At 42.6% G+C, this 22,666-nt stretch overlaps 1 protein-coding gene across 1 annotated transcript in view; it reads left to right on the top strand.

The window, feature by feature from the left end:
• Nucleotides 1-12,350: 12,350 nt before the first annotated feature.
• Nucleotides 12,351-22,666, top strand: part of LOC125742123 (voltage-dependent T-type calcium channel subunit alpha-1H-like) — a 47,366-nt gene continuing 37,050 nt past the window's right edge. The window contains 4 exon segments of the mRNA XM_049013803.1: nt 12,351-12,458; nt 13,413-13,546; nt 14,185-14,282; nt 21,753-21,912. Coding sequence (XP_048869760.1) covers nt 12,366-12,458; nt 13,413-13,546; nt 14,185-14,282; nt 21,753-21,912 — 485 coding nt within the window. The 5' untranslated portion in view covers nt 12,351-12,365.

Raw genomic sequence — 22,666 nt, 5'->3', positions numbered from 1 at the left:
TGGACACGCTGGAGGGTCTCCCAGCGTCTCCCAGGGGATTGACCACATCTGGGGATCCCCCAGAACAAGCTACAGTCTGTGGTCTCGCTAAGATGGGTCTGGTCTGGTCTGACCTGCTGCCATTCAACTCTCATCAGAAGCAGTGCGAAGATCACGATGGGCTCTGTATTCCTCAGCAGGTTAGGATATTGTGGTTATCAAAAGGTTGCTGGTTCAAATCCCAGGATTGGCAGAATGGCTTTCCAGTTGAACCCTTGAGCAAGGTTCCTAAACCCCAATTGCTATAGGGACTGACCCTTGTTAAAAAAATGTGCATCACCTTGCGTAAAAAAAATGAGCTAAATAAGTCAAATGAAATGATGATTAAATACTCAGATAGGCTCAATTCTCAATTTTCATGAATTCAAGTCCGTGACGTGGGTATCCTCTTTATTAATTTGATTTACTTTATTAATTTAATTACAAGGCAGCTTGTTCTCAGCCACTTAGCGCACTTCCCGTGTGTGACGCAGTCTGTGGAATCGTTTCGGAGGCCGTAACCCGCCTCAAGCAGCACCGTGAGAGGCGTGGTGCCGTGATGGTCGGCCACGGGTCCTTATCTCCCTCAGCCACATTGCAGGTAGTTATTCAAAGAGCCGATAATTGAGTGTCACTCTGTGTTTTGCCACACTTTAGTCCGCATTAATCATCTTGCTTGCCTGTATCTGAAGACGCTCTATTGGATGCCGCAGTCAGGCTGTCCAGCTGTTACTAAGCGACCAGAAAACTGCGTCGTGATGTCACAGAAGAGTATCATTGCATTTTTTTTGGAGTAAATTTAATGGGAATAAAATGTCAGTTTTGTTTGTTTCCAAAGCAATAGTTAAAATTTAATACATTGTTCAATTAAATTATTTAGACTTTGACTATCCCTTAGTCATTACTGTTATTAAAATTTTAATGAAAATGTAAGGTTTATAAGCACATGGCCTCGGGTTTTGGAGGAATGCCATACCAGTGGATCTGAATAGTTTTCTTTTTGCCAGTGTTTGTAAAGTTGCAGAGTCACTGCCCCATTAATGAAGACATGCCGCTCTTTGGTGTGAAGGCCGGCCTTCTATATTTGCTTGCAGATGTTCCTTCTGTGTTGTCAGTCAGCTCTCGGTGCCGTAATAAGATGGAATGGAAGTGTGTGGCTGCTCCATGGTGTCCAGCGGGCCCATTCTGGCTGTGCCTCCGCTCTGAGGTAAATTCATTAGTCAGGTAGCATGATTTAGTGGCCACTTGTCACCTTTTAATTTATCAGTCACTATTTGATACAGAATGATTGTCAGAGCTCATAAATTAGTTTTTCTGTTATAATTGACAGGGTTATTACCAAAATATTAAGCGTTTCAAATCTTTTCAAGATAGCCTTCTGTTATTTCTCAGCTGTGGTTTTGGAGAAATTCCTGCAGAAGTTTGATGATATTGGGAGAGTATTTTAGTACTTCATTACCACAGTAAGTTTTTTTTTTCTTGCTTGCTATCTCTCCAGCCATCTCCCACAAGCACTTATGCAGTACAGGGTCTCAAAGCCCCTGAAGCCAGTTCCAGGAAGCCCAGGGGATTGATGCAGGGGAATTCCCAGATGGGACGCCAGTCCAGTGCAGGAGCTGCTCTTGGTTATTAATCATTGTGAATGTTTTTCAAGATGGCAAGCTAAAGTAAAAAGAAAATCAAATTACCCTATTTTTTTGTGTTTGGCACACAAGGCTTTCTGTTTAAGAGTCAGGTATGAGTAGATTTTCATATCTGGTCCGCAAATGTAGAGAGGGCCGCTTTGAAGGTCACAGAGGTCGCAGTGAGTCATGTGCTGGAAATGTCAGCTTAAAAACAGCTGTAACAGGACATATTAAATTGGTTTCATGTTATTTGATGTGTAGGTCAATGAAGAAGTGTGTGAATACTGGTCACCTTGGCAGTTTTTTTTAATCCGAAAGCTCAGTATCAGTGAAAAATCCAGACACACATTCTTTTAATGCATTTGTCTGTTTTAGCTGTGTTCTTCCCCTTATAGTAGAAGGGCTTGAGGAAGTGAAGTAATACTGCAATGACCAAGCGAGGTGTTCAACATCTCAAATGACAGCATTGCAGACTCCTGGCATTCCTTCAACCAGCTTCCAGATGTAGCCACCTGGGATGCTTCCCCAACAGGCCTGAAGGAGTATCCACAGGTTCTGGGCACACATTGGCTACCTTACTCTTACTCTTCCATCCAACTCATCCCAAACCAACTCTATAGGGTTTAGGTCGGGGGATTGTGGGGGCCAGGTCATCTGTCACAGCACTCCATCTCCTTCCATAATCACTAGATACATAACTTCAAGGTTTAGAGTCATTGACTTGGAAATGCAAATGATTTTCAGTAGGTGTGTCCAGACTTTTGAGTATTACTATCACATATTGTAGTGGCATAACAATCTGAAAATGTGCTTTGGCACAGTGAGCAAATTCATCATCTGCGTCCCCTTTCTGGTGATGCCATATTATTTAAGATTGTAATGAAGTCACTTTGACTCATCCCTGCAGATCAAGAGGTCAGTTTAATATGTTTCACTGCAATATAAACTTCTCTGTTTGATATTTAGAGTATATGCAGTTTCAGCCCCATCTACTGCTTAAATTTGTTGTCATTACAGCACGTGGCAACACCCACCACTGCAGGGATGAGAACCTGAGTGCAGCCGTGCAGTGTGTGATACTTCAGCACCACACTGGCCCAAATGGACCAGTGTGAGTATTTTTCCAGTGGCTGGAGTGTCAATCCTGCCGCCAAGCCCCATATTTCCCTATAAGTTGGAGGACCTCCTTATAGGGCTGGATGTAGAGTTATGTCATACACCGGAGGAAGCAATCATTGGTTAAAGGCCTATTGGAGTAGGATCACTGTTGGCATTCATAGGATACGAACCAGCAACCTTCCGATTGCTAGCGCAGATCCCTAGCCACCACGGCACTCCTGTATGTTGGCCTCTGGATTGGTTATTGGATAAACCTCATAAGGATGTAGGGGAAAAGGGGGGGCTGGATTTGCTTTAGCAGGTCCTCTGCAAAGAGAGGTTGGTCCCATCAGCCCTATTTAGTGCTAAAATCAACAGCATGCTAATAGCAGTTCTGTATTAAAAACTGAAGCCCATTTGTTACTTTAGATACTGGAGTGATCTGGCACGTCATGAACCAGGTTTGCAGGCAGGGGGTGGCAGGTTTGAGTTTGTGCTCACAAAGCCCATGTAGCCTTCAGCAGGGCAATAAACCTGGAATGTGCATCCAGCTGTGTAAGTGGATACGGTTTAGATTTGGGAAAGAGATAAAATATTTTAGAAATCACCTTAATATAAACATCTACTAAAGCTTGTGTTGCTGTAGTATATAATGCAGTGTGTGTGGCCCTAATGGTTCGGAGGCTGCGGAGGTGATGATGTTCTGTCTTGGTCTTCGCTGGACTCTCATTGTGCTTTTTGCCTTGCCTGAGTTTGACAGAGTTTGTAGGAGTTTAATGAGCCAAATGCAGATTTTCTGACTCTGAGACTCACGACTGTATCTAGTTCATATTCGCCGCTCAGCAGGCCTGTTCTTTTAAACCTTTCCGGAGTAGACTGTTTAAATCCAGCGTTTCCATTTCTAGCATTTAGCAAGTTTTCCTTTTTTTTTTTTACCAGTTGTTGATAACGTGACTATCAATCCAAAAACATTTTCACCTGTTTTGAATATTTCCTTTCCCTGTTGGGGTGGAATATTTTTGTCACAGGTTCTGTCTTATGTCAGTAGCATTAATTTAATAATAACCGATTAACGGTATTGATCCTCATGGGGAAATTCTCTTTATACTTCCCCCAGGTGAGAGTAACCGGCCATGAAGGGCAACCACCCATTCTGGGGCTTAAGGGGCTTGGGGCCTGTGCCCCCCCCCCCCCCCAAAAAAAAAATAAAAAATAAAAAATAAAAAAAATAATAATAATATATATATATACACACACACCCAAATAGGCTAAGGTTAGCCTTTTAACTGACTCAAATGACCAGCTAAGATTAGCTTATTAACCTGGGACATGGCTAAAAGTGGGCAGGATGATCAAAATTGCCCACCTGGGCACCTCCCAAGACCTCTGACATAATTCAGACACTGGTGTACTGCTTGGCTACGGAGATTCAGAAAGGCTGGGAGGTGAAAAAGGTTTTCAGATCTGAAAATGGGGGAATTTCCAGGGAGGAACTTTGAGGAAGATGGAGTAGAGTGGAGCCCTTCAGGGCTGTGCCCTCAATGCCCAGTTTACAGAGTCTCCAGAGGAGGAGAAGGTTGGGCTCCGTGTCACAGGCTGCACTCAGGTTGAGAAGAATGAGGATGGTGAAGGCTCAGGAGTCAGCAGATGTCAGAAGGTCTTTCGTGATTTTCGTTAAGGCAGTTTCAGTGCTGAGGAGAGCACAAGAGGCTGGGTATTGATCTGGAGATGGCTAGGAGATGACTGGCAACGTGTTCAAGGACAGAACAGCAGATGGTAGCTCTAAAAGTTAGTGGAGTCAAGACTGGCTTTTTTAAATGGGTGTGACAGCACCAGTCTTGCGGATGCGGAGGGAACCAGTCCAAGGGAGTGCGGGCAGGAGCCGGAGAGCTGTTAATAGTGAAGATTTTGTCTTCAAAAATCGAAGAAAGGATTTGCAGAGATCAGCAGAGGCGGGAGAGTCAGAAGGTCTTAGCCGTTTATTAGTCCTACAAAAGAGAAGATTTCTGTTTGTTCCATTGACAAGTTGGGCGGTTTTGGCAGCATGAATATTAATCACGATTGTTTGCATTGAATATGAATGTAAGTGTCAGTCTGTGATGATGCAAGTTAAGATGAATTTCCTGTCTATTTATTAAGTCACCCAATGGCCCCTGAATGCCGGCCAAGACTATCCTTGCTGGTGCCAGGCCAGGTCTTTTGTGGTATTATATCCGTCGTGTCTTGCATTGCTTTGGTCAGAGAACTCAGCGGCACAAATGTAATGAGGCATGTCCTGTCTGAAGAAGCTATTAAAGCCACCATGTTGATTTCCCAATAACGAAACAGGCTTTCGGCTCTTAAAGTGAGGAAAAAAGGGAATTGGGGTGATTATGGACCCCAGTCTGTGAGCTAAAAGTTGCTGATTCAGGTCTCCTTAGAATTGTACCTTTGCCAGTCATACTAGCCATAAAGCTCCAGTAATACATTTAGCTTTCTTTGCATAGGAGCATCAGCTATCCAATGAAACGATCATGATTTAGCAATGGCTTCGTTTCAACAATGGGATGGATACTTACAATAGATGCTGTGGTGTAGTTATCACAGCTCTAGCCACCGGAAGTACCTTGGATGCAAGTGTTTATTTTGTATAAGAGTTTTGCTGCAGAAGACACTTTTTAAACTCTCAAGTCTTTCCCCACCATTCTGGGGCTGCTCTCAGTTCAAATGTTAATTCAAAAGGGAGCATTACAAGTTTGAGTTGTGTTGATTTAACCAGATCCACGGTGCTGCTTTAACAAAATAACATACTGTGGTTTCCCTTAGCCTCGGTGCACGGTTAGCTTTGGGTGAGACCTGCTTAATCTACAGAGGAACTTGGGAAGGTAGCTGAGCCATGTTGTCATCAAAGGGGCCAAATGTTCAAGCGTGTTACCCCAGCTGCCGTCTGTACCACAAACCTCCTCCCTGCTGGTGAACCATCAAAACGTCTGATTTTCGGCTGAATTAAAATCTCCTTCACAAACAACTTTCGTCTAAGTGTGTATTATGAATAATTAAATTATATCAGTCCTATTTTTACATGTTTTGAATTAATATAGTGCATGCATACAATATTGTCAGCTTAGTTGCATTATAATAACTACAATAATGGCTGAATTCCTATGTTGCCATAGAAATCCATGCCCACAGGCACCTTGGGTAATGATACTGGGATGACCCTGATAGGATTAATTCCCTTTTCTAGGATGAATAGGGTCAGCTTAGTGAAATCACAGAGGCATGTTTCTGGGGTCCTCTGCTGGATGTGAGCATTTATCTCTCTGATGTAGGTTGGCTTGGTTCTTCTACCTTTTTAGCTTTTCTTAAAGGGGTCTTGACCCCATTTTATTTTTGCTAATTTTACAACTTTAAGCCCATACAACCTGTTCTGTTCTTCCTTCCCAAAAGCTTGTCTACTTGTGTATATGTGTAGAGTCTGAGGCGATTGTGGGGACACTGGGGGGCCCCTAGGGGCCTCCATGGGACCCTCCAACACACCCCACCAGACACAGTAATAACCCCCTGAGGTCCAGCAGTTAATCTCTGTCCCCTGTAGAGGACATTATGTTTTTGCTCATATCTCTCAAACTGCACATTCCGCTCTGTAAATTCCTGTTGTTTCTTAAAGAGGACAGTTAGGGCTTTAAGATGACGTTACGAGTTTGCAGGTGTGCCAACCTCCTCTTCCTGCCAAATCAAAATTTTTAAATCAGTATGATTTTTTTTCTCCGCTCCATCTCAAGAGGATACTTATGGCCAACAATGTGTGTGTGTGTGTGTGTGTGTGTGTATTTGGTGATGCTTTACATTCAGTGCACCTTCATAATGCATTCATAATGCATTCATAGAACATTCAGTGCACCTTCATAATGCATTCATAATGCATTCATAGAACATTCAGTGCACCTTCATAATGCATTCATAATGCATTCATAGAACATTCATACGCAGCATGTAAGTACATCTTAACATCCTAACATCCCTTAATACAGCCTTAATATACATTAATAACAACTGTTACATGATTATATAATTATAATGTTTGTTATTATCATATACTGTAATGTTTGTTATTAATGCATATTACAGCTGTTAAGGGATGTTAGGATGTTACGTTGTACATACATGATGTTTATGAATACTTAATGAATACATTATGAAGGTGTACTGAACGTTTTATGAATGTAATATAAAAGCATTAAGAAGGTGCAGTTAATGTAAAGTGTTACCGTATATTTATATGATATAACCCAGAATCTTTTATTTCTCTATAAGGCTATTATAAAGTCTAATATTCTGTGTCTGTGATCTGTCATTCTTCTTAGAAATACATATTTTGTTGAAGCATCATGCCGGTTTTCATTTTCTCTTAGACTAAATGAAGGTAGAGAAGCAAAACTTTGAGGCATCAAACTATGGTTGGGGGTGCGTGCAGAAAGCTAGAAAAGTTTATTAGCCGCAGGTCTGCAGACGGTCTCCTCATTGTCTCTGTTTACCTTGCCGACCATGCTTCACTCAGAGACATTTATGCTGGCTTGGCTCTTGCCTGTGATGCGTCATTAGATTCACCATATTATTTTTTTCAATGACTGGTGTACTGGGGTTTTCAGTCTCCATGTTTGTGTGTGTCTAGCCCCTCTCAGGGATGCCTGAGCGATTCGGTTGGATAGATTAGGTCAGTGTACACAAACGTGAATATGAGACCAGTCCAGGTAGAAGAATGTGATAGACTTTCTAATGTAATCAATAAGATAGCTTCATTAATCCATTTCTTTGTGGCAAGAACTGCACAATTAATCAATGACGTTGAGATGAGAGGTTGTTCAGGGGAGGGACAAAACAAACATCTCCATTTCCGTTGCTAAAGCAATACTGTTTTTGATTCGACAAAGATAACGTCAGTGGTTTCTCATATGTCAGAATATTGTGATGGCAGTGTGGTATTTGTAGTTAGCCAAATATTTATTTTTCTATTTAAACACAGCTGAGCTACATGTGGATGATGGTGGATGCAGAGGCAGGCAGTGGCAGGCTCCACTGCCCATTGACTCGTTCCTTGACAATCACCGGAGCTCTAGCCCAGCGCAAACAGAGCAGGCAGAGGGCTTCTCAATAAAATGGGCGGAGTCAATGGCTTCCAGCCACTCAGTTGGTATTTTTCAATGTCCAGAAATGTGTCCACGTGCGCTTCTTTACTGAGCGAGCAACATCCTGAATGCTCTGCCAGATAAACGTCGTCTGTTTGATCTAAGCTCATGTTGAAGTTCCCAAATGTTCCTTGAGGCCACGAAAACCATGGTTCAATGGATCATTGTTATGTAAATGTTTTTGCCATTTGGTCTCTGTGAATTTTGACATATTAAGTTTACATCTTTGTAAATGCAAAGCTGTCAATGCTATATAAAGGAAAGAAATGGCTACCTGGAATACCTGCAGTCACGGCCAACCATACCACATGTCATCTGGATTATACACAAACCCATTTCTCATTCCCTGATTAAACTATGATATATTCTCTGTATGAGGCCCTTTTGTGAATTACTGAGCTGTGATCCTTACTGAACTTGCTGTGGTTTCTGATTGTCGTCCATTGTGTTCTCAGCTCCTTCCTGTTTTGCTAACCCTTTCGATTTGCATTTGGTATTTATACATCCATAAACCTTTGTCTTGAGCCTGATTCCTGGCTTACGTTTTGGTGCTGGCTGTTTCTCAGTGCCTACCGATATCACTGCTAGCCCTGCACTTGGATCTCAGATCTTTCATTCCGAATATTTGTGGCTGAAACATGTAAATTGCTGCACTGGAATCTGTATTTTCTTCTTCTTTCATTTCAAAGCTCCATCTGGTGCTGCCATATCAGAATAACCATGTAGGATATTGTATTCTTACCTAGCTGAATTATTTTCCACCTTCCTACTTGTACAGAAATGTGTCCATGCTTCAATTTTGGATTGATTACTTGAGGTCAGCCGTCTCCCGTCTGTCAAGACTACAGGCTGATTCAAACAAACTCAAACTCAGTCGAAACTCAAACGTGACCATGTGATGGTTAAAATGAATCTATCTGACATGCACCTAAGTCTCACTTAGCCAGGTGTGCGTGATTTAATTTTTTTCCCCCGAATAGCACAAATGGTCTCCTCCCAGCAAACAAAACAGACCTTAATGTTTGGTGGTGAGTTCAGAAACACTGTAAGGAAAGCGGATCGTTCCAAGAGAACTGTCCCTGGGGTGAGGCCATGCAAGATTTTTATAGTTCATTCAGTGACCTCCACTTAGTGCCGAGATCCTCTGAATCCGTCGTTTTCCACATTTATCCCCAGCTTACTGTACCAGGTGACAGTTTTCTAAGATACAGCAAACAAAGGCAGCATTAAATAAAAACCACAGTTGTATCCCATAACAAAAAGAAACATAGGATAACCCTTGAATGCAAGGATACTTTGCTGTTTATCTGGGTAAATCCCTTTTCAGAGTGCGATGATGAGGGTCAGATATTAGCAGATGGGTTTTTTATTGTGTCCCGTTGGAACGGCGGGGAGCCACTGCCCAGACAGAGGCTGCCGCTGAGTATTGAACTTCTCTAAATGTCACTGATTGTCCAGCTACTGTTGTTGTGTTCACGAGTGGCAGAAAATGCCCACCATATTTGTTTGCATACTAAACAAAATAGCTACATGTCAGAAAGCAGGATGAATAAAAAAATCACAGAATTCCCTCTTGTTGTCTCTGTAATAATTGGTTTTCAAGTTCATGTGGCCTTAGAGAAAAGAAAGATCAATTTCAAAGATGCATAGTCTGTGCTGGCTACTCTTTTCCCCTTAAAGCTGGTGTATGACTGCGACGGGCCTTTGGGCGCTTGTTACCGCAAAGCTTCATTCCTCTGCAACTGAGAACATTTGAAGTGGTTCTTTCTGGATCTCTTACGGCGTGTCTCCACGCAAAACTAGCCGGCTTCTACCACCTGACTCCGGAATTATGGCAACCAGTCTTTGAACGCTGTGTTTGGAAACATTTTTTTTTTGGCCTTCTAACATTCCTTGATCCGTAACCCCAAAGTTTCCCAAGTTTGACCCACTGTCTTTAACCTTCTGTAGTTCTGAGGACTTGAGCCTTGGATATGTGCACTGATGCGATGTTTGTGAAAGACTGAGATTCCCTGGTTCCTCTATGACCTTAAAACCATATTTACCAAATCCCATAGGTTAGTCCTTATTTTAGACTTGATGAAACATATTTTGATGAGATGGGAGAGTTAAGCATTGTTAAGAAACTTGGAAGTTCAAATCCTGTTTTAAAATGGAGAATACTCTCATAACCTTGGTAAAATTCAATTAAATGGCTTCCATAAATATACTGCTGTGTGAAATTCTGATAAGCTATGAATAAATCATGTCTTTTTTTTCCGCGTGGCTCTTGCAGACGCCGCGTGACCTATAAAGCGTTCGCGATGATCATCTCGATAATCTAATATGGCTGGTAAAACAGGGGGTGAAATGTGAGATCGCTTCTCACCTCATCATCACGCATGAGTTACCGCTGGCTACCACATTCAGCTTTGTTTACGGAAACCGAACCTTCCGGTATCACGGAGCCCGGTTTCCTCTGTTCTTCATTACCAGCTTTTTTATTATGACCCCAAGGAGGTGTATTGCTCTGTTGTCTTTTTGAAGTTAATGTGATCTACTGTGCTCCCATGCTCTTCATTCAAAATAAAAGTCCGTTTCAAAATAAAAGTCTGGAAACTCCTGTTACATTAACTGGAAATTTTCGAGATGGTTGGATGATGTGTCGAATGTGACAGTGTGCTACACGTGTTGTCAACCCCCCCCCCCCCCCACTCTAGTTTAATCTAGAGTAAGGTGATGTCAGGCCCGCCGTGTCACTCTGCGGCCGGATCAAATACATAGCAATAGCGGCGGCCCAATGCTTGGCTTCTGCGTGACTCGGCCGACCACACCAGCTACTCAGGATTAGTGTAAAGCCCCAGTCAGTAACTGGGCTCTCAGTTTTTTCAAATAAGTCAGGTCAGCATCTCTATCACCCATCAGAACGCAGTCCCTCTCACCAGAAGAGTAACGGAGAGTGTAGTGTGTGGATTTCTCCCTCTGCACCTGGTCAGTCATTTCTGACAGCTTGGCTGCTCAGCTGAGATCCTCCTAGCTGCCACTGACATTGAAATCAGCTCCACGGAGGGGTCAGCGAATCTTCTGAGCGCAGGGCAGCCTTGGGACATATTCAGTGCCCCAGACAGTGACCTCGGTGGGATGGGAGGGTCCCCTGTGTTGCATCAAGGCACCAGAAAGCAGATCCGCAACCTATCAGACCTCAGCAGAGACCTACTCTTTATTGTACCATTGACCATTATCTTTAAATAGCACACAGTAAACAACTCCAAATCCTGCAGAATGTAGGAGAAGAAGTGCATTTAAATGTACCTGCGGTCCAGTTCCTTTTGTGATAGCTAGTTCTCTGTTTTTTATCTTTATTTCGTTAAGACGGTTCAATATCTTACTGCATTTTGGGTCTTTCCAATCAGTTTTCTTATAACTAGTTGTTAAGGGGTTAGTGCATAAGGACACTCATGACAAAAACACACACAAAAAGGGACCTTTTAAACACCCCAGGCTTGGCTTTTATTGGGCTAAATATGCACATATACAAAATGAATTTACTGTGCTTAAACTGGGACACTCCACTGCAGAAATGAACTAGCCTTAATCGCCCACAAAAACCATGAGCCTGTTGGAGACTGAGGTTTTGTTTTTCAAGCTCCTCGAAGGAGTATGTGAAGTTCACAGAGCCCCACAGCCGAAAAAGGCTCTCCGTGTCTGAGCTGTGTCATCCGCCAGTAGCTTCAAAGCGAGCAAACAGAATTGGCACTGTTCTGCCAGGGAAAGGTGGACTCCATACTCTGGGTATGAAGGACTATGAAGAAGCACTTCCTGCCGGCACTGTGTCATGTGACCTCCACTCTAACGGAAAACGCTGTGGATTGTGGAGTGCTCGGAAGGCACTGTGGATGTGAAATGTGTCAGCTTAACAAAAACGGGTGGAAAAACAAATGCGTGGTTAATACCAGGTTTCCTTCATACTTTGCTACATCTGAAGACTTCTTTTATTCAAACCCTGGTAATAAGCAAAAGCTGCCAATATCTGTTGACTTTCACGACAGGATTATGAAAAACAAGGTTGAAGCCTGACAGTTATTGGCTTACATTGTTAGAGAAGCCTGATTTATTATTGCTAAGCTTAGATTTTTCAAGTTTATGCTTTCATGTTTTATTTATGCTGGCTCATTTAATAAATTGCTTTTAAAAAATGTATTATTATTATTCTACCAAAATTCACTGTACTAGTTTATAAGCTTCCCAGCTTGTCCATTTTCGGTGACATTAGTCTTTTAGGAGAGGAAACTGTGGATGTAACAGTCTTGTAGACACTTCCCATCCCTCAGGAACAGAAATAGACTCAGCCTCTCTTTCTGAAGGATAGACCCCTTCCCCCAACCCCCCCTCCCCCCCCCCATATCAATATCCACCAGCATGTACTCACCTGTGTGCTATCCTTGACTCTTCTCGCACATGGTTCGAACATGTGAGCATGCTGGTCATCCTTCTGAACTGTGTAACCCTTGGAATGTTCCAGCCTTGTGAGGACGTCAAGTGCCAGTCAGATTGGTGCACCATCCTGCAGGTAAGCTGCTAGAGACGGTGGTTGCATGTGAGTGTGAAGCTTAGCTATCAAACGTTTTCTTAGAACGTTTCCTCGTCTGCTTCGTCATGCTAACCCCAGATACGTGCTGCTTCTTGTAAAGTTAATACCTGACATCATATATGCAGATGTCCTATACTGATGGTTGATATTTATTTCTCAGCTAACGGCCACTAGCAGTCGTTAACGGTGCTGTTCTGACATCACACATGGGACACAGAAGACACGAAGCTCCCAGATGTCTTACCCGGGGTCGGGCAGCCCTTTGTTCTGCCATTTAGGGTCCCTTGCCCCGCACAGCTGTTTCAGGGCTAGTGGCAAAGACTTTGGGAAAAGCTCTGGTTCCGGAAGGCAGTGCCAGTATGATTACGCACATTAAAGGGCAGGGTCGCGGGGGTCAGAGGCAGGAATAGCGGAAAAGGGAGGAATGTGGGCTGACCCCGGGCTGAGATTAGCTCTCATTTATGATCCCTGAGGGCTTATTTGCTCTTTGCTTTGTATGGATTTTGGATCAGCGCAGAGAAACACACGAGTGACTGGGAACGAGCTTTTTGCACATCCAACTCGTAACCAGCCTGGATGTTTTGAGAGCCATGACAGCCCTGAACCATTCCATTTATTGTTGTTTGATTAGGGTCATGGAAACTGAAACTCTTTGGTAAAACTGCATGTAAATTGGGACAATATGTAGCTCAGATAGTCACGGCCCAGAAGGTCATGGGTTCAAAACCTTGAACAGTAATCATATGTCCATTGGGCCCTGCGACATGGCCAGTAATCCCAACTGATGCAGGGTTTCTGAACGCTAGTTGGCCACGTGCTCTGACTGCAAGTTTTCCTTACTTTAGGCAAATGCGGCTAAATAAATAAATGTAAACTGCATGAGGTTAATTTGCCAGAACGCTGGTGACTGTGTATTTCTCTCCATGTCTACAGGCATTTGATGACTTCATTTTTGCCTTTTTTGCTGTGGAGATGGTCATCAAGATGCTGGCTCTTGGGATATTTGGCCAGAAATGTTACCTGGGTGACACTTGGAACCGTCTGGATTTCTTCATCGTCATGGCGGGGTCAGTGCCTCGGCACCCTCACGCTCATTTAGGGGGCTCTCCCACATCCTCAGCTCGAAATAAACACTTAAGCAGGGAAATTCCTGAGAAAAGGACCCCAGCTACCGGCCTTCCAGAAGCCTCCATTTGTAAGCCGTAAATAAACATGTGTAAACTGCGCCCTCGGTATAATCTATGCACACTGCCTCTAATAATGTTTATATAGCTGTCAGGGATGGGAAGAAAGGCATGCTGGGTGCTCGATGATACAAGAGAGTGGCTACAGCACAGGTCAGATTATTGTATGAACTTGTGACCCCTTCAGTGGCCTCCACTGAGCATTTATTTGAGTTCTGTATGGGTGCCGGTAATGGACAATTTAGGAAAGTTGTTTAATGTGCACCAAACTTCAAGTCAGCATCTAAACTCACAGTTAGGGAACATTGCAGCAGATTGGTCTCTTCCCTGGATTAGACATATGCTTTGTTTTCTAGCTTTCCGATTGACTGTAATACTGAGATTAAATCTGGATTTACCAGCTTAAATTCAGAGTTTTACTGGGAATTTCGGGGCTACTTATGAATGCATATGCTCCTCATCATATCCTGAGTATTCATGTGCAGGCCACGCCATGCTAACTGGGTGGCCCCTCTTCCTAGGATGCTGGAGTACTCGCTGGACGGACACAACGTCAGCCTGTCGGCCATCCGTACCGTGCGTGTGCTCAGACCCCTTCGGGCAATCAACAGAGTTCCCAGTAAGTGCCTCCTCCGCATCGATCTTCACATTCCTGCACTGCGGCCGACAGCAGATGTGTCAGATGCTGGATGCCTGCCATTGAAGAAAAGGGACTTTCGCTAATAAATGAGCTCTGGTTCAGCACGCTGGCAGTGATGGTGGCCGTCTTACAGAAAACCTATATTTATATTGCTGGAATGGAGGGACTGTGGGAACGGTGGACAGTTCCATTGTATACAGTGGTGTTTCAAATATAGTCTGTGATGTTTAAAGCTGCCATCACTGATGGATGCTTGTGTCCAGGTTAGGGTGGGCAGGAGTGGTGGGGCTGTTACCCGGTTAGAACAAAAAAAAACTGAAGATCATTTTTGGTTTCTCTGTCCTTGGTGAACAGTCAAAACAAAGTCGGCTTGACCGGGAGCCAAAGGAATTCCGAAGTTTGTGTGGGACGGTGTTCCTCGCTAAGTGCTTTGGGAGGACTGTTTTCACGCCGCAGATTTCTGACCCTAAGTGTTTGAGTAAACAGTGAGCGGCGTTGCCAGCGTAAGAAGAGCGGAGTATGTGAGACTGCCGAACACTCCCTTGTGCTTTAAACCACTTGGCATTTGAGAGTAATAAATGAAATTAATAATAGATTTATGTTTTTGGATACTAATGTGGTAATACAAGGATGGAGAACAGAAGAACTATCAAGTTATGCGGCTTGATACATTACCTCGGATAATTTATGATTTAAAGATTTTATGGCTTAAAGACGTTTCATGTATAGCTCCAGGCCACAATGCTGTGCATTTCCTGAATTGCAGGAGGAGATTCTTGGAGTTGACCTGGTGCTCGCTGTCAGAATACCGGACACTGAGTTTTTACAGAGCTGTAAATTACAGCTCTGGATTGTCACCAGTTTGAATTTTTCTAAGTGTCTCGGCTCAATAACTAGGCCCGAGGCCTTCAGGTTATTCACTGTGACATGTGGCAGTGATGCCTTGGCTGCTGAGAATCACGCTCTTACCGTCTGTTAGCCTACTTTCAGTCCAAACGGTCTCGCTTTGGGGGGGTGGGGCTCACTGAGGCTGGCCTCCGTTTAAGTTACATTTCAGCCATTCCTTTTGTCTCCCCCCCATGCTGCTTGGATGACCTCCGTTCCTCTTACAATTCAAAGCTACTAAAGCGAACTGGTGCCTTTTCTGCTTCAAAATTTCTCTTTGATATTGAGGAACATGCCAGGAGGTTAAGCTTCTGCCTTTATGAGTTGTGCCTAGATAATGGTAACGTTACCGCCACCTTATTATATTAAAGTCGCTCCTCGTATTTGAAATTAAAATACTGGGTCAGCTCATGGTAACTTTGTACGTTTTACTCCTTTCAAGGAGACACCATTTTTTAAGGCGATGATTTCATCATTCTCCCCCCCCCAGTGGCAAAAGTGACATGAACTTTACAGAGCCACCCATTTTACCAACACTTCTAAGTCCATGCTCACCAGTAAAGAAATAGCATTTTAGTGTTTAGCATTTAGCACGCTAAAATGCTACAAGTATTGTAATAAATGAAGTCAGTGTAAGAAATGGATATGTCAAGTTCTGATACCCATGTGCTGCAAAGATATAAGGAAAATGTAAGATAACAGTGACTTATTAGGCTGCTGACCCACAGGTGTAAGTAAACTAGCTGGTCGTCACAATCTTTCACTTAAAAAAAACATTTTTTCAGGCACATCTGAAAATCCAGGAACAGCTCTGATAATGAAGCAGCTTTAATTGAAGGTTTCTCAACAACAATATCTAACTTCTTAAACCACTGTAAACATTTTGGCTGTGGGGTGAGGTGAAAACCACTTTTTGAGACACAATACAGAGTCAATAGCTAAAAGTTTTTTCTCTTACTCGACAAAGAGTATGTGTCAAGTTGTCTTGATGTTGGATCAATACTAATCAACTCGGCAAGTTAAGGCTCCGATTCCTCACAAATTCAGCCACGACTATTTTGGCCTTACAGTTTTAAAGTTATAACATCAGGCTAGAAGGGAGAATTTGAAGTCAGATGGCGTAAAACTTCAGGGTTGTCCACAGGCCTCGCGCCACCAGCTCGCTACGCTAATATGGTTACCAGCTTTTCTTCTGCTTGACGGCCAACGTGTCGCTCTCTCAGTTTGCAGTTCTCTCAGGAAATTGGCTCACGGTTTAATCTCTTTGCCAATAATTTGCCAAGCTTGAGAGAAACTAATGATTTCTCCATTCACACTCTTCCATTTGTTCTCACTTTCTAATCCCATTATTTATCATGTTTATTTACATGCGCTGTGATGATTTAGCAGTATCACTGACAACTAACAATCTTTAATCTCAATTCCCACAACAAATTAAAATAATATTGTTTTAATAGCAGTGTTTAAGGTACAATTTGTTTAGTTTTCTAGCCTGGTATCTTGATGATATCTGGTAGACATGCATTGCCTGAGTGATACATGTAAAGTAGTATTGTATTTCTGATTCAAATTTTTGCACTATTCAGTTTGCTACTTCGAACTGAGGGTGCTGTTTGTGCAGCTAGGCTCCAAGGAAACAAAGAGGGATTTTGTAAGAGAGTCACGTCTACCTTTAAGAAGGCCCGGAAGCGCTAGCCCTTTCCGTAACGGTAATCCACACGCGCCATCTGTCCCATATACCATCAGAAAGAGACACTGTAGCCCATAACCCATCCACTAGCCCTTTCCGTAATGGTCATCCAAAGGGTCATCTTTTCCATATACCATCAGAAAGAGACACTGTAGCCCATAACCCATCCACTAGCCCTTTCCGTAACGGTCATCGAAAGGGTCATCTTTTCCATATACCATCAGAAAGAGACACTGTAGCCCATAACCCATCCACTAGCCCTTTCCGTAACTGTAATCCACATGGGCCATCTGTCCCATATACCATCAGAAAGAGACACTGTAGCCCATAACCCATCCACTAGCCCTTTCCGTAAAGGTCATCCACATGGGCCATCTGTCCCATGTACCATCAGAAAGGGACACTGTAGCCCATAACCCATCCACTAGCCCTTTCTGTAACGGTCATCCACATGGGCCATCTGTCCCATATACCATCAGAAAGAGACACTGTAGCCCATTGCCCATCCACCTCCAATACAGGTGCTCTCTGTGGGATCGGTGGGATGACATTCACTTTAATGTCCTATAGTAACGTACAAACTGTTGTTTCTGTTTACTCTTCATACTGCAGCTTTTTCATCGGTCCATCTTTTAACCAGTTATTCTGGTCATGGTCACCTGGAGCCTCAAGCAGCACAGAGCACAAAGCTGGCTTGTGGGAGTTTAACACAAAAATGTTCTGAGGGCAGAATGAAAAATGATTTCAGTTCAGAGAGATAATCAATCAAATTGTAGACGAGGTGGGTCCAAGCAACTAAAGGAGGTGGGACCAAAATATCTGATTGGTTGGTCCCGCCACCTCCTCTGCAATCTGATTATTTATCTCTCTGAACCAATCATATTCCATTCTGCCCTTAAAACTCCCATGACCAAAAGCTTGAGGTGCACCCTGGATGGGATGCCAGTCCATCAAAGAGCACTACACGCAATCATCCAGACTATAGGGGCCATTTAGAGACAATGCTTAGCCTAACCGTTGGAGGAAGCCCACACAATAGAGAGATCATGCAAACTGAACACACACAAAGCAGAAGTAAGATACAAGGCAGCAGTGCTACTTACTGAATCATTGTGGCACCAAAATTAGTTTTATAATTGAATTTAGCAGATGTAATGTAATAGTGTAACAGACTGGAATTGTTTGATACATGAACTTTCATGCTGGCAGTTTAATGGGGGATTTTATATCTGAATTTTATTAAACGCATAAGATGGAACATGTTTCTCAGATAATTTTATTGCAACTATTCATGACACTGGTAAAGATTATCAGACATTTGGGACACAATTAATGTCGTGTTTCTTTAGAGTCTGAAATTCAGTTTAGCAGTAATGCTTGACTGCACAGATTTTATATTCAACAATTCATGGATGTTCCCATAAAAATGAATAGATGTCTGTGCCTTTTTTTCTGAAGAAATTAAAACAATATCAAGTTTATTCAACACATCAGGAAAGTTACTGCTGCTCGCACATAAAAAAATTAAAGGCTCGAGTTAATTTGAAATGCAGTAATGTCTCAACATGAGCTTTTGCAGAGGACTAAGAGACTTCATGTCTAAACCGTTTGTTGCGTTCCTTACCTTACCGAAATTAATTTTAAGTTAGCTCAGTATTTAAAAACTTAAATACCTGCTCTATTAGGAGAGGCAATTTCTGTCACGTAGTATAAGTTGACATATATTTAAATAATCAGTGTTCAGACTTCTCTTAACAAGCTCTTCACGTTATGTTTTTAGAGACGTCGTTTTTTTAAAATATTACCCCGAATTCCCATGTCTAATGTCGATATTCCACTGGTTTTAAAATATGTCTCTTCGAAGGTGTATTAATCTGTGTATCTGTTTAATAAACACTCACAGCTGAATTTTTAGTTCATGTACACATAGCAGCTGATGTATACACATCGACATACCAAGCAGTACAATGAAATCCTTCAGTTGCACAATGCTTTTTAGCTAGAAGTGTATTGATGTGAACTTCAGAATGATGTATGCGGAGTTTATTTCTGGCTTTCTTCTGTCCATCCATTTTTAATAATAGCGGGTTCACGGTGGTCTAGGACTTCACATGTAATGCCAGTGTGTCGCTGGGCTTTCATGCGGATATGCTTTCGCCCGCAGCGTTACGGACTAAGGGCATTTCAGGGTTACTGGTTTTATGGGTGAGACCACACGGTTCAACAGCGATTAACAGCTTTCGAACATATGGCTTGGGATGGTAGTGCAATCTTGATTTAGTTCATATATCCAAAAACCTTCATGCAAAACTCATAGTAATTCTGAAGACATTATAAGACAGAAACAGTATCTAGAAATATCTAGATCTAGATTAGCAATGCACTACCACCATCCTCAGGAAAAACTAGTACAACAGTGGTCGCTATCCAGTTGGTCGTGATTAACAGGTTAATGGCCAAGACTTCCAGGAGAGAATCAAACCCCTCCTCCCCTTTGGTAAAATGCACCGACAGGGACCCAGCCCTTGTTCAGCAAAAGATAGCGTGGAAGCTCAGTAGCTCCCCAGAGTATCCTTCCATCCATCAATATTCTGAAATCACTTGTCTATCCAAGGTTGCGGGGGAGTTCCGGAGCCTATCCCGAAGATTACGGGCGCAAGGGAGGGAAAACCCAGGATGGGGCAGCAACTCATCACAGGATCAACGGAATATTTTCCTTGGGAAAGTAGTTCGCACTATACAAAAAGTTGGAGACCACTGTTCTACAGGGTCTGTAATGGAGGTGACACTGTCCGTTAGTGTACAGGGCTCAACTGGGTGGATATCCAGCATCTGCGTTGGTTCTGGAGTACAGCAATCGTCATTTTCATGCTCAGCACACCGTCCAGCACCCGCCTTTGGATGAGGGCTTTGTTATTTTGGGAGATTAACGCGTGAACGTGATCACTGTGGTGTCTATTAGTATTCATCTTCCCGTGCGAGGGATTGACTGGGTCTAAAAACGCCGGGGGAATTGCACGTCACACTAGAGCAAAGAGCCCAGAGCCGCTCACAGTGCTAAACAAACACTCCAGGCTGTAGGGTTCATTAGGCACATGCCACACATGTACTCCTGGGTGGCCAAGTGTTGCTCTTTTCGCAGATTTACTGGAAAATGTGCCATCTTTTATAACATTACGATATTTATGCACTCTAACCTGACCATAGTACGGATCTCTCTTTATTTCACAGTGGACTGCACAGTCTGAGTCCTTGCGTCTGACCTTCTCTTGTCTCTCGAACCAGAGCGCAGGCATCACGGCCAAGGAGAATTGGGTGCATTTTCTCCCGCAGCTGTCGATGTCTCACCCTCAGAACTCCATGCCAGCGTCACCTTAGCTGTTCTTCCAGAAACATCAGAAATCCATAATCTCTCAAAGACAAAGAGAGATCTTTTTCTGTAGCTGTGGTAACAAAAATCCTTGGCCTGCCCATCGTTTTGCCCTAAAGCGGGATGCCAGTTGCTTATTTAACTCTGTAACTACACCGTGAGAATATCACATGCTTTCAAAATACTCTTTATCTCTCATTTACAGAAAAATATCTTGTGATACTCATTATTACCTATCCTACGATCAATTAATTAATCACAATTAAATATGTGAAGAAACTAAATGGATTCTTGTATATAATTTGTATGTTTTGGCATTTGTTCGTTTTATCTGAGCCAGATTTTTCATTCAGTTGTTTTTTTTTTATGAACAATATGCTTATGAATAAGGGAAAAGAAATAATTGTTTCTAACGATGTTTACAAATTATATATATATATATATATATACAAGCGTGTTTTTACTGGGCATGTGTTTCAAATGTTAAAATGAATATGTTTGAAAATATGATGTGAAGACAACATTTTCTGGTGGGGGTGGCTGGAAATTGATTTCTTGTTTCGTGAAGATTTCAATAGCTATGCGCAGATTTGGGGACACTGGCATTCAGAGACAGCAAGCATGGTTAAAAACAAAAAAAGGGGGGGGGGGGGGGGGGGCTATATCTATCTGTGATAAGCATCTGCAGTAGCCCCTGATTGGCAAACATGTCAATCTGGTTTAACAGCTATATATATATATATATATATATATATATATATATATATATATATATATAGGTATACTTGTATTTGTTAGCTTGTTAAAGCTGTCAGTTGAGGTAACAATCCAGTGTACCCTCTGGCCTTAGCAAAGCATGATCAGCTTGTCAGAAAGCTCGCCTGGGTGCTATTTTAGGCACCGTAATACCTAGAAGTTTCCATCTCACCCTCTTTTGTGAGAGGTGTAGGACGTTAAATTTGAAAAGACCTTCATTTTGTTTAAATCTCTGCAGCATTTATCGTGTTTAGCATGTCCATTTTCCATTTTATTCATTTAGATGACGCTTTTATCCAAAACTACTTACAGTAGAGGGAAGGGTTACAATTTATCTTCACTCCCCAGTATTTGGACTCACAACATTTGTGTTGTTAGGGCAGTGCTTTGCTTAATGAGTTATAGGAAGTGCTCCTGTCTTGGTTGGTACTTGGCTTGCCTTGTGATTGCAGTGACACAAGTGTGCACCTTCCGCTCCTTGCTCGTGGGAGTTTTACTTACACGAAAATATTCTGAGGGCAGAAGAGAAAAATGAGTGGTTCAGTGTAATAACCAATCAGATTGTAGAGGGGGTGGGTCCAAGCAACTGGAGGAGACTAATTGGTTGACCTCGCCACTTCTAGTTCTTTGGTTCCATCTCCTCCACAATCTGATTGGTTATCTCTGTAAAAAAAAAATCATTTTTTTGTTCTGCCCTCAGAACACTTTTGTGTGTAAAACTCCAATGAACCCGTTCTTCTCTCTGCAGGTATGAGGATACTGGTCACTCTTCTGCTGGACACACTGCCTATGTTAGGCAATGTCCTTCTGCTCTGTTTCTTCGTCTTCTTTATCTTCGGTATCGTCGGAGTGCAGCTATGGGCTGGCCTGCTGAGGAACAGGTGCTTCCTGGAAGACGATTGGAAGATGTAAGTACCGGGTGCCTGGCTGATGCAGAGTGGCGGCCGGGCTCTGCTGACCACGGGGATGAATCTGGGGGCTGACAGCTTTGTCAGGGAAAACAGAGAATCAAGCTTCGCACATGCAGACTGTTGTAAACACCGCCTCCAAACTGCACACACACACACACACACACACACACACACACGGCAAGGTATAGAACTGCCATTATGACATACCCTTCTATGAGGGAGTCAGTAGCAACACCGGAGAAACCTTGAAGGCAATATAGATAGATGTTGATAGAATGATGCTGACGCAGGTGTCCTGCATCTGATTGGCAGTTGTGAATTGCTTGTTGATAAGCTGTGTAGTTCTCTTTGTACAGCGGAATCGTGTTCGGATCTTAAAGTTAGTCATACCGTATGGCTGCTTCAGCTGTTCTGTTAATACCTGGTTTATATAGAGCTACTTTTTCCAAACTGATGAATTTTCACGATTCAGGAAACCTCAGAGTGCTGACCAAAATCACATGTTCCCTTATTGAACTAGAATATATGGAGTGTGCCTCATTAACTTGCCTGATCAAAAATGACAAATGCCAGAGTATTTTATTATATTTATCTATATATACAGTAAATATATTTGTATATAAAAATATAAATTTGATCCATCTGCTAAAACATGAATTAATGGTATATTAAAAGCAACACAGACCTGACCATTAAATGTTTGTTTGTAAAGGCAATTAAATGCAATTAAAATTATTTACAGCATCCAGAT

Source organism: Brienomyrus brachyistius, chromosome 5 (genome assembly GCF_023856365.1).
Source record: "Brienomyrus brachyistius isolate T26 chromosome 5, BBRACH_0.4, whole genome shotgun sequence".
Taxonomy (NCBI): domain Eukaryota; kingdom Metazoa; phylum Chordata; class Actinopteri; order Osteoglossiformes; family Mormyridae; genus Brienomyrus; species Brienomyrus brachyistius.
The sequence above is the reverse complement of the archived record's forward strand: the minus strand, read 5'-3'. Positions and strand labels throughout refer to the sequence as shown.